The sequence below is a fragment of the Pan troglodytes genome, chromosome 10 (assembly GCF_028858775.2).
Source record: "Pan troglodytes isolate AG18354 chromosome 10, NHGRI_mPanTro3-v2.0_pri, whole genome shotgun sequence".
Taxonomy (NCBI): domain Eukaryota; kingdom Metazoa; phylum Chordata; class Mammalia; order Primates; family Hominidae; genus Pan; species Pan troglodytes.
This window is the reverse complement of record NC_072408.2, coordinates 116673240-116694286: the sequence shown is the minus strand read 5'-3', so window position 1 is coordinate 116694286 and position 21047 is coordinate 116673240. Positions and strand designations below refer to the sequence as shown.

The 21047-nt window shown below is 48.7% G+C and overlaps 1 protein-coding gene across 9 annotated transcripts in view; it reads left to right on the top strand.

The window, feature by feature from the left end:
- Positions 1 to 475: 475 nt before the first annotated feature.
- Positions 476 to 21047, top strand: part of GLTP (glycolipid transfer protein) — a 40776-nt gene continuing 20204 nt past the window's right edge. For 4 of the 9 annotated variants that reach the window (XR_008538198.1, XM_054662961.2, XM_054662962.2 and 1 more), the window contains exons 1-3: positions 476 to 520; positions 723 to 782; positions 890 to 987. Coding sequence is in view for 7 of the 9 variants with exons in the window: in XM_054662961.2 (XP_054518936.1) it covers positions 486 to 520; positions 723 to 782; positions 890 to 987 (193 nt within the window). In the remaining 2 variants the exon portion in view is untranslated. Of the gene's footprint in view, positions 521 to 722; positions 783 to 876; positions 988 to 1391; positions 1626 to 21047 lie in introns of those variants that run through there. The other 5 variants (XR_008538199.1, XM_054662963.2, XM_063784856.1 and 2 more) reach the window with 4 other exon arrangements.

The following is a 21047-nucleotide window of genomic DNA, read 5'->3' as shown; positions in this document are numbered from 1 at the left end:
AATGTTTATTCTGGAATGAATAAGAGGCTCTCAACAATGGTGTGTTAGATTTTTGCATAAGCTGGGCATTGGGTTTAGGACATAAGCATCTAGGTGGGTTGTGGCTGAGATGACTTGTGATTCAAGGTGTGAGAAGCTGGACCCTGGGCTGTTGGAGAGACATTAGGTTTGGGAAACAAGTGTCCAGGTTGTGGATGAATTGGTATAAACTGGGCTGGCTCCAACTGTTACCAGTAGAAGGTGTCCAGGTACTTGGCATCTTGGACAAAACACACAAACGAAGCAAGGAAAGCAAAAGCAAGGATTTACTGAGAACGAAAAGTCCACCCCACAGTGTGGGAGCAGGCTTGAGCGTAGAGGCTCAAGAGCTCTGCTTACAGAATTTTCTAGGGTCTCAATACTCTAGAGGTTTCCCATTGTTTACTTGGTGAATATTCTATGTAAATGAAGAGAATGAAGTGAAGTCACAGAGTCATTTACTCAGAATGTGCCCTGTTGCAAATGGAGAGGATGTTACTTGGTGTGTGATCTATGTAAAGGGAGAGGATGAATGTGAAGTTACAAAGTATAAATGGAGAGGATGTTTCTTGGAGTGTGTGGTCTGTGTAAATGGAGAGGATGAATGTGAAGTTACAAAGTGTAAAGGGCGTGAATGGAGAGGATGAAGTGAAGTTGCAAAGCCGTTCACATTCCTGTCATTGCTAAGGTGCTTTTTGATTTAGGTCTACGAAGTCAGCCTTATGTTCCCTGCCTCCAGGCCCTATTTTTCTGCCTCACAACAGGTAACATCAGACTGTTGAGGGCAGACTGGACCCTAGATTTCGGGAAGCAGGAGTTGTCCAGCAGGGCAGTGGCTGAGTTAGACTGTGACTTCAGCAGTGTTCAACAGGTATGAGGTCATTGAAGACCAAGAATCAAGCAATCGAGCGTCCTCGTCGGTTGTAGCGAAAGAGAACCGTGACCAACAGGAGAGCAGTGTCCACCCAGGTCACTTGGGGTTACTGGGGGACAATTTTGGGGGAAACGGGGGTCCTGGGGAGCGTTGGCTGGGTGGGGCTGTAACCCGAGCTGGTGGGCGGGTTGTGAGCTGTGACCTGGCCCGAGCCGGCCCGCCCGGATTCGGGGGCCAAACCGGGGGCGGCGGGAGGCACACCTGGGGAAGACTCAACCGGGAGCGGCTCACTTGGGCCCTCCGGGACCCATGAACCGGCGCACCTCCTCTGCGTCCCGCCCCCGGCCGGCCCCCCGGCCAATGGGGGCGCGGAGACCTCGGCGGCGGGCGCGGATTGGGAGCCGGTGAGCGGGGGCGGGGCGGCGCGCCCGGCAGCTTAGGCGCTCGGCCGGCGGGCGGCGCTGAGCGCTCGGCTACGAGGGCGCCGTGCGGGCGGAAGTGGCGACGCTGGCGTCCCCGGAGCCTGCGGCGGGCGGCTGTGACGGCCCCGGCGCTGACGGCGGCGGCCGGGGGGGCGGCGTCGACGCCCGCGGCGCCGGCTGGGGCATCACCGCGGGCCTCGACCCCGAAATGGCGCTGCTGGCCGAACACTTGCTGAAGCCGCTGCCCGCGGACAAGCAGATCGAGACCGGGCCCTTCCTCGAGGCGGTGTCCCACCTGCCGCCCTTCTTCGGTGAGCCGGAATGAAGGGGGGAGGCGGCCCGCAGCCCCACGCGCACCCGAATCCTCCTTCCCCCGAGCATCCCCTAACCATCTCTGCCCTAGACACCCCTAAGTACTGTTTCCCCAGGCACCCAAGATCCTCTTTCCCTCCACTCACCCTAAATTCTCCCTTTCCCGGATCACTCCCAAGTCCTCTCCGCTCTAAACATGTCACATCCTACCTGTCCTCCCCAAATCCTCCCTCTCCCTAGACACCTCACAGTCCTACATATCCCCCAAATGCCCCCTGATCATCCGTGCCCCCAACACGGATGATCTTCCATCTCCCTTAGGCATTCTGTAATCCACCATCTCCCCCAAAGCCTCCTGCCCCTTCTTCCCCAAAGTCCTTCATCCCTGGCGCTTTCTGATGGCTCTCAACTCGCTCCCCTTACAATGAATCCCCCCATTTCATAAGCCTTCTCTTTAAACGCTTCCAGCCTCTCCCTCATGGGACCTACGAACCCTTCCTTCTTCCCTCAGAATTCGCCCATTCCAGATCAAAGACTCCCATCTCCCCCCTCCAAGGGTAGGAAGCCTGGTGAGGCGGGGACAAGGAGAGGGTTTTGAAGATGGAGTTGCAAAACTCCAGGGCCTCTTTCTAGGGGAAACCACCTAAAGTTTTTCCTCCTTTTAGGACAGGGGTGAGGGTTGTCGGGGGAGCTGTTTTGTGAGGTGACATCAGACATACAGAGCTTGGCACCAATTCCTCCCTCAGTTTGGGCTCTACAGGAGCTCATACAGGAGAGGAAGCCCCTCCCCTGTATGTCGTGTGGAAGTTCCTGGGCGCATTGGGAAGGCGGTCCACTTTCAGACCCTCTTCCCCCACTCCCTCAGCCTAGCCCAGTCCAGCCAAGACCCCAGATGGAAAATGGGAACTAGAAGCCGGCACCACTGCCCCTGCCCTTTGCCTTTTGGGTCCCGGGTAAAGGGTGCAACCTGAGCCTCTATTCTCCTTCTCCATGTGGGCTCTGTCCTGCCCTGCTGGTTCACTTGGTGGCCTTGCAGGAAAATACCAGCCCCCAGGGCAGAGTCCACCTGAAACCCAAAGACAGGAGACCTTAAGACAGTCCAACTTAATGGGCAATGAAGGCTTGTTGGGGGTGGTAGTTCCCACAGTGTCCTGAGCTCTGGGATGGTTGTGGTTACTTGGAGGCTATAGTTCCCCTCCTTCACCTCTTGGGCCTCAGTGTCCCCAGTTGTGAAACGGGGATGCTGATCTCCTAGGCCAGCTGTGAGGAGTCGATGAGGTGGTGTGTGTGAAGTACCGAGGCCGTAAGTGCCAAATAGGTCTTCGCTGTAGGGGGTGTGGTTATAAGTTCCTGAATCCAGTTTTGGTTCCTTGCTAGAGTGATTAATCAGTGTTTGAGGGAGTGCAATTGTCTGGTGTGTATGATTCCCAGACCTGGGTAAGCAATCTGAGAGCAAGGGCTTGGTTTTTTACATCCACTCTGTGTCCCCAGTGCCCAGAACAGTGCCTGGCACATAGCAGATGCTCAGTCAATACTGCTGAATGCACAAAACTTTCTTATTATCAGTGTCACAGTCTTGAGAGAATACTGACTCTCCAGGTAGGGGCTTGGGAGCGAACCAGCTCTAGCATTGAAAAGTTGTTTAATTTTGTGATGTTGTTGGTTGTTTTTTTTTTTTTTTGCTTGCTTGTTTCCTCTTTGGTTCCAGGAATAGTTCCAAGTCAGAGCCAGCTTGCCCTAGACAGGGATTCAGAATCCATTTAAGCCAGTGGTTCTCAACTGAGGGCAGTTTTGCCCCTTAGGGGACATCTGACAATGCCTAGAGGCATTTTTGTCGCAACTGAGTTGGGGGATGGGGCACGGGGTGTCTTGTGAGTAGAGGCCAGGGAGCTGCTCAATATCCTACAGTGCACAGAACAGTCCTGCCACAACAAAGAATGATCCAGCCCCAAACATGAGCAGCGTCAAAGGTGGAGAAACCCCAGGTTAAACTCTGTGGCTTTTTCTTTCCTTATTTTCAGCGAGGTTGCACATCCGTTCTGTATTTGGGGGTATCATAATTTGATGCAATTATCTGGCTGGTTTTGGAGGAAAGAGGGAGGTGGCAAGCCAGAGCCAGCAGTCATCTGGTGCCAGGGCTAAAGAGCATCTCCTCCTCCCTTTCCTTGGTCTCAAAGGACCCTTGTCTTTGTTGCAATCCCTGTGCTGTGGGGTGTCACATCTGTTGACAGAAGTACCATTTATACAGAAGCCGCAGTGGGGTTGGTCCACAATGGGTTAACCACCACAGGGCCCTCTGCCCACCAGAGCTGTTTACTGTTCACCAAAGAGGCTAATTCTTAGGACTCTAAAGAAAAAAAAAGTGATAGTTCATTTGAACCATTATTCTCTTCTGTGGGGGGAGGAGAATTGCTCCTGAAGGTTGAAGATTTAAGCTTTAGGAGGATTCTTCCACGAGTGACTTTTCTCTGGGACGTCTGATCAAGATCATTTGTTGGCTGTGATGCAGGGGCTTTTTCTAGATCTTGGGAGCGTCTGGTCACCGGGATGATATGGGTGGTGTGTGTGTCTCTTGAATGGAGCTGCTCTGGGGTGAGGGACACCAGGAGTGTGAAACGCCTTGCAGCTACAGTTTCCTCCAAGTCAGGGATTTTCCACCGTGGCACTTGCCAACATTTGGGGCTGGATCATTCTTTGTGGTGGGGGGGCTGTCCTGTGCATTGTAAGATGTTTAGCAGCATCCCTGGCCTCTACCTACCAGACGCCAGTAGCACCCCCCTCCCCAGATTGTGACAACCTAAACTATCCCCAGGGAGGCAAAATCACCTCTGAGAACCATAGCTCTAGATATAAATGTGACTAAGAGCCAAAAGCTGTGTTTTTAAAAAGTATTTAATTCTGCAAGGAAGATCTGTCAATTGGAGGAAAACTGAGCAAATACAAATGATGTATAAAAATTTCCCTGTCACTCACTGAGCCCTTACTATGTGCTAAGTACTCTATGTAGATTAGTTCACTCAATTGTCTGACAACATTTGAGGTAGAGTTTTGAAGAAAGAATCTCTGCTGGGATTTCAGAATATTTTCCTTCCAAACTCATTTACATCGGTCTTTTTGGGGAAAAAAAAGTATGGGCTGGTGCTGTGGCTCACGCCTGTAATCCCAGTACTTTGGGAGGCCAAGGTGGGCGGATCTCTTGAGGTCAGGAGTTTGAGACCAGCCTGGGCAACATGGCGAAACCCTGTCTCTACCAAAAGTACAGAAAATTAGCTGGGTGTTGAGGTGCACACCTGTAGTTCCAGCTACGCAGGAGGCTGAGGTGGGAAGATCACTTGAGCTTGGGACGCCTAAGTTGCAGTGAGCTGAGATTATGCCACTGTACTCCAGCTTGGGTGACACAGCAAGATCCTGTCTCAAAAAAAGAAAGAAAGAAAGAAAGAAAATCTACATAAAGCCTATTTCTTGCTCATTACTGGTTGACAGAGTGAGACCCTGTCTCAAATAAATAAATAAACAAATAAGTATAACCTGCTTTTTTCTACCCAACAATGTAGCATAACCATCTTTTCATGTCAGTCCTTTTCTGTCTTTCCTTTTCTTTCTTCCTTTTCCTTCCTTCCTTCCTCTTTCTTTCTTTCCTTCCTTTCCTTCTTTCTTTTCTTCCCTCCCTCCCCCTCCCTTCCTCCCTTCTTCCCTTCCTCTCTTCCTCCCTTCCTTCCTTTCTCTTTCCTTCCTTCCTTTCCTTTCTTTTCTTCCTTCCTTTCTTCCCTCCCTCCCTCTTTCTTTCTTTTCTGTTTTTCTTTCTTTCTGTCTTGCTATGTCACCCAGGCTGGAGTGGTGCAGTGATGTGAACTCCTGAGCTCAAGCAATCTTCCCACTTCAGCTTCCTGAGCAGCTAGAACTACAGGCATGTGCCACCATGCTTAGCTAATTTTTAAATTTTTGTTTTTGTAGAGATGGGGATCTTGTTATATTGCCCAGGCTGGAGTGCAGTGGCATGATCTCGGCTCATAGCAACCTCCACCTCCTGGGTTCAAGTGATCCTCATGCCTCGGCCTCCCAAGTAGCTGGGATTACAGGCACATGACTCTATGCCCAGCTAACTTCTGTATTTTTAGTAGAGATGGGGTTTTACCATTTCGGCCAGGCTGTTCTTGAACTCCTGACCTCAAGTGATCTGTCTGCCTCAGCCTCCCAAAGGGCTGGGATTACAGGTGTGAGCCACCACACCTGGCCGATTGTATCATCTCAATGTGGTATAATTTATTAAACCAAGCCCCTACTGTTGGACATTCACATTGCTTCTTATGTCGGGCTCTGGTAGACAGTGCTGCAGTGAACATCCTTGTATTCAATTATTTGTGCACTCCTTTGGTTATTTCTCATTTTTAGAAGTGAAACTGCTGAGTTGAAGAGTGCTTTAACCTGTTAGAGCAGCCACATTTCTTAAACCTTTGTTAGGTGTGGTTTGTGACAGCATTAGTTGGGCTTGCGTCAGTGGGCGCTGGCTGCGGGCCAGCCTCTTGCCTGCCTGATTTAGCGCATCCATATCTTGGGCCTGCCCTTCCTCCTTATCTCCAATTGGAATCTCCCAGTTGTACAGGTTTTACTACATCCACTTAGAGGCCAGCCCTTTGTTTATCTTCTCTCTCTACCTTGACCCAGTAATCAGATCTTTCCTGACTGATCAGTTTGCAAGACTGACTTCTGGGACGTCTCCTTTCTCATTTTGAAGGTCAATTTTGTGGCTGTTCTAAAGCATTAACAATGGGAGGGCAGGGGCATGGAGACTTAGGTATCATCTAGTTCTTGACATTCCCTGTCTAGAAGCCTCTGTGGTTCCCTTTCATCCCAGCTTGAAACCTGTGCTTTAGCCTTTGTGAATGGTTTGTAGCCCCACACATGGCAGTATTGTCATACTCTTGCCTCCAGAGCTTCCCCACATCAGCCCCTCTGCCTGCTGGACCACTCTACTCTTCAGCCCACCTCCCTCCTTTTGCCTGTTTGGGTTCTACTTATCCTTAAGGGTTTACCTTATCCAGAACGTCTCTCCTAACTCTCTTAGACTCCCATGGACCCTATCATATTCTGTGACTCTGAGTTATTTCAGTGTGTAACACTCGGTGCTAGTACTGTTCGCTGAATGACTGCTTTTCATTCCATTCTCATTCTTCTGGGTTCTTGTTGAAGATGCTGGGCCCTTCTCTCTCTTTCCAAATTAAAATAGATGAGTAGGCCAGGCATGGTGGCTCACGCCTGTAATCCCAACACTTTGGGAGGCTGAGGCGGGCAGATCACCTGAGGTCAGGAGTTGGAAACCAGCCTGACCAACATGGAGAAACTCCGTCTCTACTAAAAATACAAAAAAAATTGGTTGGGCATGTTAGCATTCTCCTGTAATCCCAACTACTCGGGAGGCTGAGGCAGAAGAATCCCTTGAACCTGGGAGGTGGAGGTTGCAGTGAGCTGAGATTGCACCACTGTACTTCAGCCTGGGCAGCAGAGTGAGACTCCGTCTCAAGATAAATCAACTAAACTAAACTAAAATAAGATACATGACTAAATTAAAATACATAACCCCCTCATAGCCTGTACTTGTGGCAGACATCATTAATCAATCATGATGCTGTTTTCCCCTTTGAGCCTAAACACAGCCTCGGCATCTTTATTAACACAGCCACTCCAGGTCAGTTAGAGTGCTGCATGAGATGATACCTATTTGCTCTCACTGTTTAGGGAGAGTCTAGAGATGGAAGAGCTGAAGGTAATGATTCTTCATTACCTCTCGGTTCTTGAGATCCAAATTCTGGGGTTGATTTTTCTTCATGCCTCTTACCTTAATTAAATGGATGTCTGTGGAATGTGGCCTTCTAGGTATCCGGCACGCATTAAATAGTCCTAGAGTGAACCCAGAAAGAGTGGTTTTCCATCACTTTTGGTTCAGTGCTTGTTCCATTTTGGGGGAGGGTGGCAGTGGCAGCCTAGACTCAGAGATTTATCTTGTTTTACAGCCAAAGAAACCAAGGCCAGAGAGGTTAGGTGACTTGCTCAGGGTCACACAGCCAGTGAGTGACCAGTAAAGCCAGACTAGAACTTGGGCCTCTGGACTTCTTATGCACCAGACTAGAACTCAGTCCTCTGGACTCCTTATGTGGTGCTCTTGCTGTCATGCCTGCTGTCCTGGCTTTCTCTCTGGCAAAGGAGAAGACCCCCAGTGGAGCCAGCCTGGTTGGGTACTTGAGGAATTCCAGTGGTTCTGCTGGCACCATGGTGACTTGTCCACATGACAAGTGGTGTGGGTGCCACAGACCAGACATGCAGGTTTGCTCTGAGGTGTGTAACTCATAAACAGCCCGCCAAGCTGGTCCATAACTCCTGTTTATTTGAATGTAAATTAGAAAATGACTGGAGTGTTGAAATCGTCTTGTGGGAAAAGCCCCAAACAAGTTGGCTGGTTGTGTGTGTGTGTGTGTGTGTGTTTTGTTTAAGAGACAAGGTCTTGTTTCATCGCCCAGACTGGCATGCAGTGGGGTGATCACAGCTCACTGCAGCCTCCAGCTCCTGGGCTCAAGTGATCCTCCTGCCTCAGCCTCATGAGTAGTTGGGATTATAGGCGTGTGCCACGGCCCTCAACTCTTGCTTTTTTTTTTTTTTTTTTTTTGAGACAGAGTCTTGCTCTATTGCCCAGGCTGGAGTGCAGTGGCACGATCTCGGCTCACTGCAACCTCTGCGTCCTGGGTTCAAGTGATTCTCCTGGCTCAGCCTCCCCAGTAGCTGGGATTACAGATGTGCACCACCATGCCCAGCTAATTTTTTGTATTTTCACTAGAGACAGGGTTTCACCATGCTGGCCAGGCTGGTCTTGAACTCCTGATCTCATGATCCACCCACGTCAGCCTCCCAAAGTGCTGGGATTACAGGCGTGAGCTACCGCGCCCAGCCTCAGCTCTGGCTTTTCCTTCATCTGGGACATCAGGCTAACTGGGAACCAGCCCCACCTGTACCCCTTGATCTGTGAGTTAGAAGCTCCCCCACTGCAACAAGCATCCTCTGAGATTTGGGACCACCTACCACAGCCTTGCAATATTTTCTGCTTTTTTTTTTTTTAATTTAAAGTTAATGCGAATACCTGTTTATTTTTGGTTTTGTATAGAACAGGGGTGTACAATTTTTTGGATTCCCAGGGCCACACTGGAAGAATTGTCTTGGGCCACACATGACATACACTAATGCTAATGATAGCTGATGAGCTAAAAAACAAAACAAAACAAAACTCAAATCTCATAATGTTTTAAGAAAGTTTATGAATTTGTATTGGGCCACATTCAAAGTGGTCCTGGGCCACATGCAGCCTGCGGTCTGCGGGTTGGACAAGGTTGGTGAAGAATATCCCAAGAAAGACAAGAAACTGTATTAACCCTCCTAATATAGCAGGTGAGTTATCATTTTGATTGACTGTTGAGAGCTGGATTCTAGAGGAATGGGATTTAGATTGTGTGCCTGGGAGGGACCCTGAGAAGATGAAACAAATAATGTCTTGTTGGAGGAAGAAGCCAGAGAGAGACTTTCTGCAATGGCTGTACAATTTTGAAACTGCTGGCAGACTTCGGAGATGCATTTGCAAGTAGTAAGTGAGGCTTTTTTAGCCTTCAGGAACACCTGCTGTGTGCTGGTGCCGTGCTGGTGGGTCCCACTCTTGATCCCACCTGGCCAGAGAACAATCTGGAAGGAGGGCTATGGAGGGCCCTATTGTGTTTTTCTGTCCATGTGTGTAACAGCCCATGAGTCGGCTGTTTTTGAGGCTCAGAGGGGAGAAGTCACTTTGAGTCTGATTCTCTTCCACTGACATCCATGCCCTGAACACCGTGGACAGATGAGTGGAAGGAAACACGGAGACTGGCATCCATCTGAGCCAGCCTGAGCTTGAGAGGCCCCGAGGTGGCTTCTTTTTGGCAGCTCCGTTTCCCAACAGCTGTGTGGCAAAAGGCCCACTTCCTAAAGGTCTAGGGCCGTCCATCCTACCTTTGGAAAGATGTGGTGAGTCTGGGCAGGAGCATCAAAATCAATGCCTGCCTTGGTGAATGACTGCCAGGGCACAGAGCCAACTGCATGGCTGCTTAAGTCTTACAATTGCTCCAGCAGCCTCCTTTATAATGTCCAAAGGCCAGAGTACGTACAGACCAGTGGCACCCGCCCACCCAGTCCTGGGATGGTGGTGATTAGATCTTTGTGTTCAGAAAAATCTGGCCCTTGAGGTCAGAGCCTGAGGTCTGGCCTCTCTGCTGCCAGAAGGACGAGGATTGAGTAGGAGGGGAGAGACTACAGTTGCTTGCTAACTCATCTTGCCCCTCCTCTGCTGCACAGGGATGCTTGGAGGGACAGCCCTCCACTGTGAATCCCTTGGGGCAGAAGTCAGGCCCTCCCAGGACCCACCAATGGGCTTCTGCAGCGTGGGCGCCCAGCCTATATCCACGTGAAAAGGAATGGGAGGAATTCATGACAAAGGGCTTTATAAAATATAACGTATGACCGTGATCATAACTAGCATCATCTCTATTTTGAGTGGCTCCCAGGATATGCCATTGAATTAGGCAGTAACTCATTTCTAATCCTCATGATGAACTTAGGAGGAATTTGGCACCATTTTCCAGAAGAGGAAACCAATGTGCAGGGAGGTGAAGCGATTTGATCAGGTCATGAAGGTAGGAAGTGGTCCACAGGACTTTGCAGCAGGTCTAGCCCTGTAACGGGAGACCAACACCACATCAGGAAACAGGAAGACGTTGGAAGTCGTCTCTAGGGCAGAAATGTCCCTTGTAGGGGAGGAGGGGAAATGATAGGAAGTTCCCGGCTGGCATGACAATGTGATTATTTCAATGAGCTTCTTAGAATGGAAATATTGGGGCCGGGCGCAGTGGCTCATGCCTGTAATCCCAACACTTTTGGGGGGGCCGAGGCGGGTAGATCACGAGGTCAGGAGTTTGAGACCAGCCTGGCCAACATGGTAAAACCCTGTCTCTACTAAAAATACAAAAAAAAATTGGCCGGGTGTGGTGGCGCAATCCTGTAATCCCAGCTACTCTGAAGGCTGAGGCAGGAGAATCGCTTGACCCAGGAGGCGGAGGTTACAGTGAGCCGAGATCACGCCACTACTCCAGCCTGGGACAGAGCGAGACTCCGTCTCAGAAAAAAAAAAAAAAAAAAAAAAAAGAATGGAAATGTTGGGTCCTAGTCTTAGGTTTCATTGTTTCAGTAAAAACCTGCCAGAGTGAATGTTAACTCCTTTTATTACGTACTTACGGTGGTACTTATATGGAGGCCTTTTTTGTGGTTCTTGCTAGAGTGTTAACTGTATCTGAGCTTTTCAAAGTCATTGCAGTGGATCAGCCCTCTCCAGGGTCTTCTAGAAGCCTCTGCTTTCCACCCTGGCAGTTAGGCAGTCGACTCACACTTCCCTGTGTTCAGAAATGATTCATTTTCTGCCTTGCTGTTCCTCCAAGTTCCTTACTTCACTCCCTTCTGAGATCTCTGTCTTAATGGTCTGGAATACATTTGAAGTCATTATTTTATGATGGAGAGATTTCTGCTAATTTTACCCCTAACAATCAATCAATGAGTCAATAATTCTTTTTCTCCCTCCTCCCTTCCTTCCTCTCCTTCTGCTTTGATTTCTTAATCATTGGAATAATTGTTTTCTGGATTTCCTCTCTAAAGAAAAGCTTTGTCTGTTGGGAAAGGTGGTGATGATATAATTTATAATAATAAGCATAAATGATAATACCTTCTTTTTATTTTATTTTTTTTGAGACAGAGTCTTGCTCTGTCACCAAGGCTGGAGTGCAGTGGCATGATCTCGGCTCACTGCAACCTCCACCCTCCCCCCAGGTTCAAGCAATTATCTTACCTCAGCCTCCCAAGTAGCTGGAATTATAGGCACACACCACCACACCCAGTTAATTTTTGTATTTTTAGTAGAGATGGGGTTTCACCATGTTGGCCAGGCTGGTCTTGAACTCCTGACCTCAGGTGATTTGTCCGCTACAGCCTCCCAAAGTGCTGGGATTACAGGCCTGAGCCATGGTGCCCAGCCTAATACCTTCTTTTTCACTGAGCACTTTCTAGGTACCAGAAACTGTGCTTAGGCCTTTATTTATACAACTTTATTTAAGCCTCACAGCAACCCTTTGAAGAAGGGTCCATTATGAGCCTCATTTTAAAAATGAGGAAACTTGCCGAGTGCGGTGGCTCATGCCTGTAACCCCAGCACTTTGGGAGGCCCAGGCAGGCAGATCTCTTGAGGTCAGGAGTTCGAGATATGGTGAAACCTTGTCTCTTTTAAAATTACAAAAATTAGCCAGGCATGGTGGCACAAGCTACTCAGGAGGCTGAGGCAGGAGAATGGTGTGAACCTGGGAGGCGGAGGTTGCAGTGAGCCGAGATCGCGCCACTGCACTCCAGCCTGGGCAACAGAGCGAGAGTCTCAAAATAATGATAATAGTTTTCCCAGTTGAGTGTGGTGGCTCACACCTGTAATCCCAGCACTTTGGGAGGCCGAGGCAGGCGGATCACAAGGTCAGGAGATCAAGACCATCCTGGCCAACATGGTGAAACCCCGTCTCTACTAAAATACAAAAAAAAAAAAAAAAAATTAGCTGGGTGTGGTGGTGTTGCCTATAGTCTCAGATACTCGGGAGGCTGAGGCCGGGGAATCGCTTGAACCCGGAAGTCGGAGATTGCAGTGAGCCGAGATCAGGCCACTGCACTCCAGCCTGGCAACAGAGTGAGACTCTCTCAAAAAAAAAAAAAAAAAAAAAAAAGAATTTTCCCAACTGCATCATTCTTAGTTCAAGACTGGTTTTTCCTGAACCGGGAGCAATTATAGGACAAATAGTTGGCATGTCATGAGGGTGAAGTTTTTCTTTTTTTCTTTCTCTTTCTTTTTTTTTGTTCGAGGTAGAGTCTTAACTCTGTCGCCCAGGCTGGAGTGCAGTGGCGCAATCAATCTTGGCTCACTGCAACCTCCCCCTCCTGGGTTCAAGTGATTCTCCTGCCTCAGCCTCCCGAGAAACTTGGATTACAGACGTGCACCACCATGCCCGACTCATTTTTGTATTTTTAGTAGAAACGGGTTCACACTATGTTGGCCAGGCTAATTTTGAACTCCTGGCCTCAAGTGATCCACCCGCCTTGGCCTCCCAAAGTGCTGGGATTACAGGCGTAAGCCACTGTGCCTGGCCCGGGGGTGAAGTTTTTAAAGAAGTATTTTGAATTGTTTTGTAAACATTCTTTCCTCTTTAGGTAGTAGACTCAGAGCAGGAACCTGTTTTAGAAATGTAGGTAATCTCAAGGCTCGTATCCTTAAAAATAGGCCTTATTGTAAGCAGAGCCATGACAACCCACACCCCCAGATTAATAAATGATTCATCTCCATCAGCTGTAATTTGAGTGTCTTCCATTATGATCCTTGTAACCCAAGACCTATAAAGTTAATCTGCCTCATGTGTTTAACAACTGAACTTTATTATCCAGCTATGAAAAAAACCATTGAATTTGCAATAGAACCTCCCCACACCAGGCTTGTAGCATCACGACACGGGCATCCTGTTCTTCCTTTCTGGAAATGACTGTTTATGAATTGGGTTAGGTGTGTTCTGTCCTGAATCACACAGGCTGAAAGTGAAGCAAGCTGTGCATCTTAAAGAGTCCTATTTTTTTCCTGAACATTGTTCTTGAGATGAAACAAGAGGGTAGGCCAGGGCAGGGCAATTTGGTCACCTTGTTACTCAATGTCAGGAACATCCCATGTTGTAAGAGATGGCTGTTTGAAGAGGCAGGCATGGAGAGGCAGCTTGGATGGTAACTTCCAGGTATATGCTGTGGTCTTGCTAAGAGCATAACGACCAGTACTGTCCAACTCTCTTGAGGCCAGAAAAAGAGGAAATGAGGTCGGGTACAGTGGCTCCTGCCTGTAATTCCAGTGCTTTGGGAGGCCAAGGTGGGAGGATCACTTGTGGCCAGGATTTCAAGACCAGCCTGGGCAACAAAGTGAGTCCCCATCTCTACAAAAAATTAAAAACAAAAAATTAGCTGGTCGTAGTGACATGTGTCTGTAGTCTCAGCTACTCCAGAGACTGAGGCTGGAGGATCACTTGAGCCTCGGAGGTCAAAGCTGCAGTGAGGCCAGGTGCGGTGGCTCACGCCTGTAATCCCAGCACTTTGGGAGGCCAAAGCGGGTGGATCACGAGGTCAGGAGATCGAGACCATCCTGGCTAACACGGTGAAACCCTGTCTCTACTAAAAATAAAAAAAATTAGCTGGGCGTGGTGGCGGGCACCTGTAGTCCCAGCTACTCAGGAAGCTGAGGCAGGAGAATGGCGTGAACCCAGAAGGCGGAGCTTGCAGTGAGCTGAGATCGTGTCACTGCACTCCAGCCTGGGCGACAGAGTGAGACTCTGTCTCAAAAAAAAAAAAAAAAAAAGAAAAAAGAAAAAGCTGCAGTGAGCTGTGATTGTGCCACTATACCCCAGCCTGGGTGATACAATGAGACCCCCTCTCAAAAGAAAAAAAAAAGAAATTAGTGTGATTCTGTGTAGCATATGGTCACTGCTGGCTTACAGGGAATTCTGCTTTCTGGGCAGTGTCACCCATCTGAACTGTGGCAGAGATCCAGGCAGGAGGCCCCAGATAGCCCTTGTCTAGTCAGAATTGTCCCAGAGGCCATGCATGAAACCCCTCATTGGTGCATACCTTCTCTTTGCAGGAGATTCTGATTCTGGTGGCTATTTGGTATTTAAGTATCTATAAGAATTTGGCTGGGCACGGTAGCTCACGCCTGTAATTCCAGCACTTTGGGAAGCCGAGGTGGGTGGATCACTTGAGCTCAGGAGTTTGAGACCACCCTGGGCAACATGGTGAAACCCTGTCTCTACTAAAATACAAAAAATTGGCCTGGCATGGTGGCGTGTGCCTGTAGTCCCAGCTACTCGGGAGGCTGAGGCACGAGAATTGCTTAAGCTCGGGAGGCGGAGGTTGCAGTGAGCCGAGATTGCTCCACTGCACTCCGGCTTGGGCTATAGAGTGAGACTCTGTCTCAAAAAAAAAGAATAATAAATAATTGAAGCACTGCAGGAAGAAGTAGCTGTCAACCATCAACAGGAGTTTTAAAAAAATACACAAAGTTGGCCAGGTACAGTGGCTCATGCCTGTAATCCTAGCACTTTGGGAGGCCGAGGCTAGAGGATTGCTTGAGCCCAGGAGTTCAAGACCAGCCTGGGCAATGGTATAGTGAGTCCCAGTCTTTACAAAAAGTAAAAAAAAAAAAAAAAAAAAAAAAAAATTAGCCCAGCATGGTGGTGCACATCTGTAGTCCCAACTACTCTGGAGGCTGAGGTGGGAGGATTGCTTGAGACCAGGAGTTCCAGACTACAATGAGCCATGATTGTGCCACTGCATTCCAGCCTGGGCAACACAGTGATACCCTGTCTCAAAAAAAAAAAAAAAAAAAAAAAAAAAAACAAACAAACAAACAAAAAAACAAAGCTGTCTAGTTGTCCTAAAAGCCTAAAGGCACACCATCCAGAGTCATTTAGTGACGGTTTGAGGGGACCATTGACATTTCTGGGCTACATCTTTATCATAACTCGTATTTTTGATGATGGCCCTGTTTAGAAAGCTACGAATGGCTTCCACTATGAAAGCAGTGACATTTGTGTTACATTTTGATGAGTTCCATCCAGGATGGCTGAACTAGAATGCTGATGGTATATTCATATTTGAGAGCCAGGCACAGTGGTGCACACCTGTAGTCCCAGGTACTCAGGAAGCTGAGGCAGGAAGATCACTTGAGCCCAAGAGTTCTTGGCTGTAGTGTGCTACACTGATTGGGTGTCTGCACTAAGTTTGGCATCAATATGGTGACCTCCTGGCAAAGAGGACCACCAGGTTGCTTAAAGAGGTGTGAACTGGCCCAGGTCAGAAACAGCAGGTCAAAATTCCCATGCTAATCAGTAGAGGGATTGCACCTGTGAATGGCCACTGCACTCCAGCCTGGGCAATATAGCAAGACTCTTTTTTTAAAAAATGGTAGATGGAAAATATTTCACTTTTTTTTTTGTTATTATTGAGATTAAGCATCTTTTCATTTCTATTGTGAATTGCCCATTGTTCTATAGGGCTGTTGTTTTATTCTTACTGATTTGTAAGAGCTGTTTACATATTAGGGATATTAGCCTTTTTTCTGTTATCCTTGTTACACAGACTCTCTACTCTCTGCCCCTCAAGTTGTTTGGCTTTGGTTGGTGGTGGGATTTCTCCTCTCCCCCATATAGGAGGTTTCTGTTTTTTATAATTAGATTTATTGGTTTCTTTCCTTGTGCCTTCTGAGTTGAGTAGCGTGCATTGGAAAAAGCCTTCTCCATTAAACAGAAGGGGCCGTTTGCCAGCTGTTCCAGATAACCAAGGCTTTACTGTATTTGGAATCTGCTCACTCTAGTTGGGTCTGTGAAAGAAGATGGTGGGACCACATCTGATTTTTCTTTTTTAAAGACAGCTTCAGGCCAGGCATGGCGGCTCACGCCTGTAATCCCAGCACTTTGAGGGGGCCAAGGCTGGCAGATCACTTGAGCCCAGGAGTTTGAGACTGGCCTGGGCAAAATAGTAAGACCCCGTCTCTATTTTTTTTTTTTTTTTTCAAACAGAATCTCACACGCAATCTCAACTCACTGTAACCTCCGCCTCCCAGGTTCAAGTGATTCTCTTGCCTCACCCTCCCAAGTAGCTGGGATTACAGATGTGCACCATTACGCCCAGCTAATTTTTGTATTTTTAGTACAGATGGGGTTTCACCATGTTGGTCAGGCTGGTCTTGAACTCCGGATCTCAGGTGATCCGCCCTCCTCGGCCTCCCAAAGTGTTGGGATTACAGGCGTGAGCCACCATGCTCGGCCTGACCCTGTCTCTATTAAAAAATAAGAAGAAGAATAATAAATAAAAAATGTTTAAAAGACAGCTTCCTTTCTCCCTGAAGGTCATGAACTAGAAAACCCTCCAAGTCCCTTCCCTCCCTCCAGGCAGACAGGTTCTGGGTGGCATTTCAAAGAGGCTGTTTGCTGACAACAATTGAAAAAAACAAGTTTGGAGTAACTGCAAAACTGGTCAAACAAGAAGGGTAATTTGGGGTTAAGGCTGCATTCTGTAGGAAAGGGAAGGCTTGAGAGCCTGGTAGAAACATGTCATGCTGTATTCAGAGCAGGCGCAGGCTTGAATTTAAACTCTTAGAGGCTGGGTGCGGTGGCACACGCCTGTAATCCCAGCTTCTGGGGAGCTGAGGCAGGAGAATCACTTGAACCCGGGAGGTGGAGGTTGCAGTGAGCCTAGATTGCGCCACTGCACTCCAGCCTGGGCAACGGAGTGAGACTCTGCCTCAGAAAAAAAATAAATAAATAAAATAAGTAAATAAATAAAATAAACTATTAGAAAAGCCACCACATGCTTGGGAATTAAAATCGTCTTCTGGTTTCCTATTTTCTCTGAGTTCACAGGACCTCAAAGAAACATTCTTTGAGTTCAAAGAATGGTAACATTCTAGACAGAAAGGTTAAGGGTGTAGTGGAAGCAGCTTTGGCTCTGGAATTGTGTCTGAGTTCCTGGCACTCCCTGGAGTGTAACCTGGGTAAGTCATTTGGCTTTTCTGTGACTTGATGTCCTTGGACTGCACCAAAGGCAAACATAAGCCCAGAGCCTTGGGTGGGTGATGTTGAAACAGGCTTCAGCCCAACCATATACAGAGCACTTCCTGTTTGCATAGCACCTCTGGGCTGTAGAAACCGAAGGGCCTGAACCTGGAGTGGTTAAGTCACTTGGCCAAACTCACACCAGAGCTGAGATTCAAACCCAGGACTGTGGATGCCACTGCTTCAGTGCCACTGCCCAGGTTGACACCACTGCTAATTGCAGGCAGCCCACCTCCAGATGCTTCCAAACCCACTTCAGCGTGCTTGTTTATGTAACACAGAGATGCATGCAGAGCTGCCTTTCCTGCTGGTGGCTCCCTGTGGGTAGAGCATGGAAGTAGAGTCTGGGGTCTTGTTCCCAGCCCCTGCCTCGCCTCCCCTCTCTTCTGCTAGGCTCCCAGCCCCAGAAGTGCATTTGAGGCACCACATTCCTCCCCTACTGTTGAGCGGGAGCTCTGGCCCTGTGTGGTGGCCCCACACACAATAACAGCTGCTGTTGGGGCCCAGCTTCTGCTGACCATGGTGGCCTCGTGACCCTCGTAGCTCATGGTCAGGAGAACACAAAACAAAAAGCCTTTCTCCCTGCCACCAGGGCAGGGCCGCTCAGAACTGCACAAGGATGCTGCATAACATTTTTCTGCATCTCTGAAATGCATGTTGAATGACCCGAGTCATTAAGAAAAGCTAATAAGCCACCCATGGTCGATGGTGATCTGTCATCAAGCCCTGCCGTCATCTCTTCTTCACTGGAAGGCTTTGGTTGAAAACCAGCCAGTGGCAGTAAAAACAATCGTGGTCAGTGCTTTGAGCCCTCACTTTGCATGTGTGACACCTCTCTCTCACAGCAGCCCTGCAGAGGAACATCCTAGAAGAATTTCCGTTTTAGAAACAGGGGAACTGAGGCCCAAAGTCCCTTCACATATCCTCTGTCATCTGGGTTGGATAGGTGTTTAAAACCAGTGTGTTGGGTCAGTCTGAACCATAGGAGGGTACAGAGATGGAGAGCCTGGCAGGGAAATACGCTGACAGATTCCACGTTTCCCACAGTCCATTCATTCACTCATTCATTCATTCCACAGATGTCATACAAGTACCAACTGGGGTCAGGCATCTGCTGGGTGCTGGGGGCATAGCAGGGAACCTTGTCCCTGCCCTCTTCAGAGCTCAAGTCTGGTGGCAAGATTGTTGGTTTAAAAAACAAAGGTGTAACACATGTGACTATGATCACTGTAACAGTAAAACAGACTTGGAAGAAAAAGTAGAAAAAGAAATAGGATTTTATGAGCAGAAAAAAAAACCTGACATTACTTTTTTCAGTATTTTCTATGAGAAAATTCAAACATGTGGCGAAGCTGAAAGAATTTTACAGCAAATAGTACTCATACACCTATCATCTAGATGTTACCATTAATATTTTACTGTGCCTATCTATCCATATCTCTGTCCATCCATCCATCAGTCTAATGTAAGCCTTTGGACATTATGCATTTTTATTTTTTATTTATTTATTTTTTTGAGATGGAATTTCACTCTTGTTGCCCAGGCTGGAGTGCAGTGGCGCAGTCTCAGCTCACTGCAACCTCTGCCTCCTGGGTTCAAGTGATTCTCCTGGCTCAGCCTCCCCAGTAGCTGGGATTACAGACATGCACCACCACACCTGGCTAATTTTTGTATTTTTATTAGAGATGGGGTTTCACCAAGTTGGTCAGGCTGGTCTTGAACTCCTGACCTCAGGTGATCCACCCGCCTCGGCCTTCCAAAGTGCTGGGATTATAGGCGTGAGCCACTGCGCCTGGCCCACATTTTAATTTTTTTTTAGAGATGGAGTCTCACTCTGTTGCGCAGGCTGGAGTGCAGTGACACAATCATAGCTCATTGCAGCCTTGAACTCCTGGGCTTGAGCGATCCTCCCACCTCTGCCTCCTGAGTAGCTGGGACTACAGGTACATGCCACCACGTCCAGCTCATTATACATTTTGGGAAGATGAGGATGTAAAGCCGTCAGCTGGAGCTGAGGAACAGCCATACGTCTGCATGGGTTTTGTCAGTCCCCATGTAGCCCATCCATGGCACCTGCCTGGCCCCCTGTGAGGGTTGGAATTTGCACCCCCTGGCAGCACTGTAGTCACTGGCAGAGGAAAGAGGATCTTGGCTCCGGCGTTATTATGTAAGTTGAGAATGCATGGTCCTTTCAGAGAGGCAGCAGTAGCAGTGCTGGAAGAGAACACCTTCCAGGGCTAACAAGTGGCATGACCTCCCCAGGCTGGCCTCTACACGCAGTGGAGGTCAGTGATCCGTCAGGTGAGGTTAAAGGGTGGCATGGAGTCATCACCCCATTGATGCTTGGCAGGCCTGTCTGGGAGACCAGAGCACCCTGGATTCTTTGCCCGCACCCCTGGCGCAGCACCTCTGAGCAGCCTCTGACGTGACCACCCTAGGGAAGGCTCCAGCATGGCCCCTTGCTGGGAGATTTGCCTCTGCAGACATTGGAACGAGGCTCAGTTGCCGAGAGGAGACTGCTCGTGGCCTAGCATGACGACAGCATGCCCGGAGCTTGCAGCAGGTCAAGGTGGCAGCCCCAGCCCTAGCGGGGCCTCACAGGGGAGCACAGAGAAAGCAGCAGGGGCACAGGTCAAGGATGAGTCCCACTCAATGGAGGTTCTGGGGAATCCTGTGGCTTCCACGATGATGTCATTTGCTGGGTCACAGCACATGACCCTAGTAATGATATGAGGTCATAAAAATGATTGAAGTTCAGGTACTGAGTGTTCACCACTCACCGGGCACTCTGCTACATGTGTTTGGTGCCTTATTTTTTTTGAGGTGGAGTCTTGCTCTGTCGCCAGGCTGGAGTGCAGTGGCACAATCTCGGCTCATTGCAACCTCTGCCTCCCAGGTTCAGGCGATTTTCCTGTCTCAGCCTCCTGGGTAGCTGGAACTACAGGCACCTGCTACCACGCCCGGCTAATTTTTGTATTTTTAGTAGAGAGAAGGTTTCACCATGTTGGCCAGGCTGGTCTCAAACTCCTGACCTTGTGATCCGCCCGCCTTGGCCTCCCAAAGTGCTGGGATTACAGGCGTGAGCTACTGCGCCTGGCCTCGGTGCCTTATTTTTAATTTCTTAAAGAAGCATATGAAATAAGTACTATTATTGCCCCATTTGACACAAGAGGAAACTGAGGAACACAGCGGCGAGGAGACTTGCTTGGCTGGGGAGTGGTCGTGCAGGATTCTCACCCTGTCTGGCTGAATCCCTAGCCCACCTTCTTTCCATTGGGCTATGGGATGTTTCCTTAAATGTTTAATGCTGTTTCTCTCATGCACCTCTTTTCATAGCTGCAATTAGAATGTTCCAGATGGCTGGCCAGGTGTGCAGGGTCACCCTGGGTGGAATTTGGCTTAAGGAAGTTCTACCCCTAGCCCTCTACCCTCATGCGGTCACTTGGCGCCCACACTGAGGTCCCTGTCTGGCCTCCTGGGTATTGGCCTTTCACTCCCATGGGATTGGCACCCGCCTCTAGCCTGCTCTGGGGTCTTTGTCCCCTGGGCTCTGTAGCAGGCTTAGCGAGCTCACTTTTCTGGACCGCAACAAGGACAATGAAAAGGTGTCATGGAAGCCCGGTAATCTGTCTTCAGGCTCAAAGGTAAAGTCCACATCTAGCCTGCTCAGTAAAGAACCTGCATACTTCC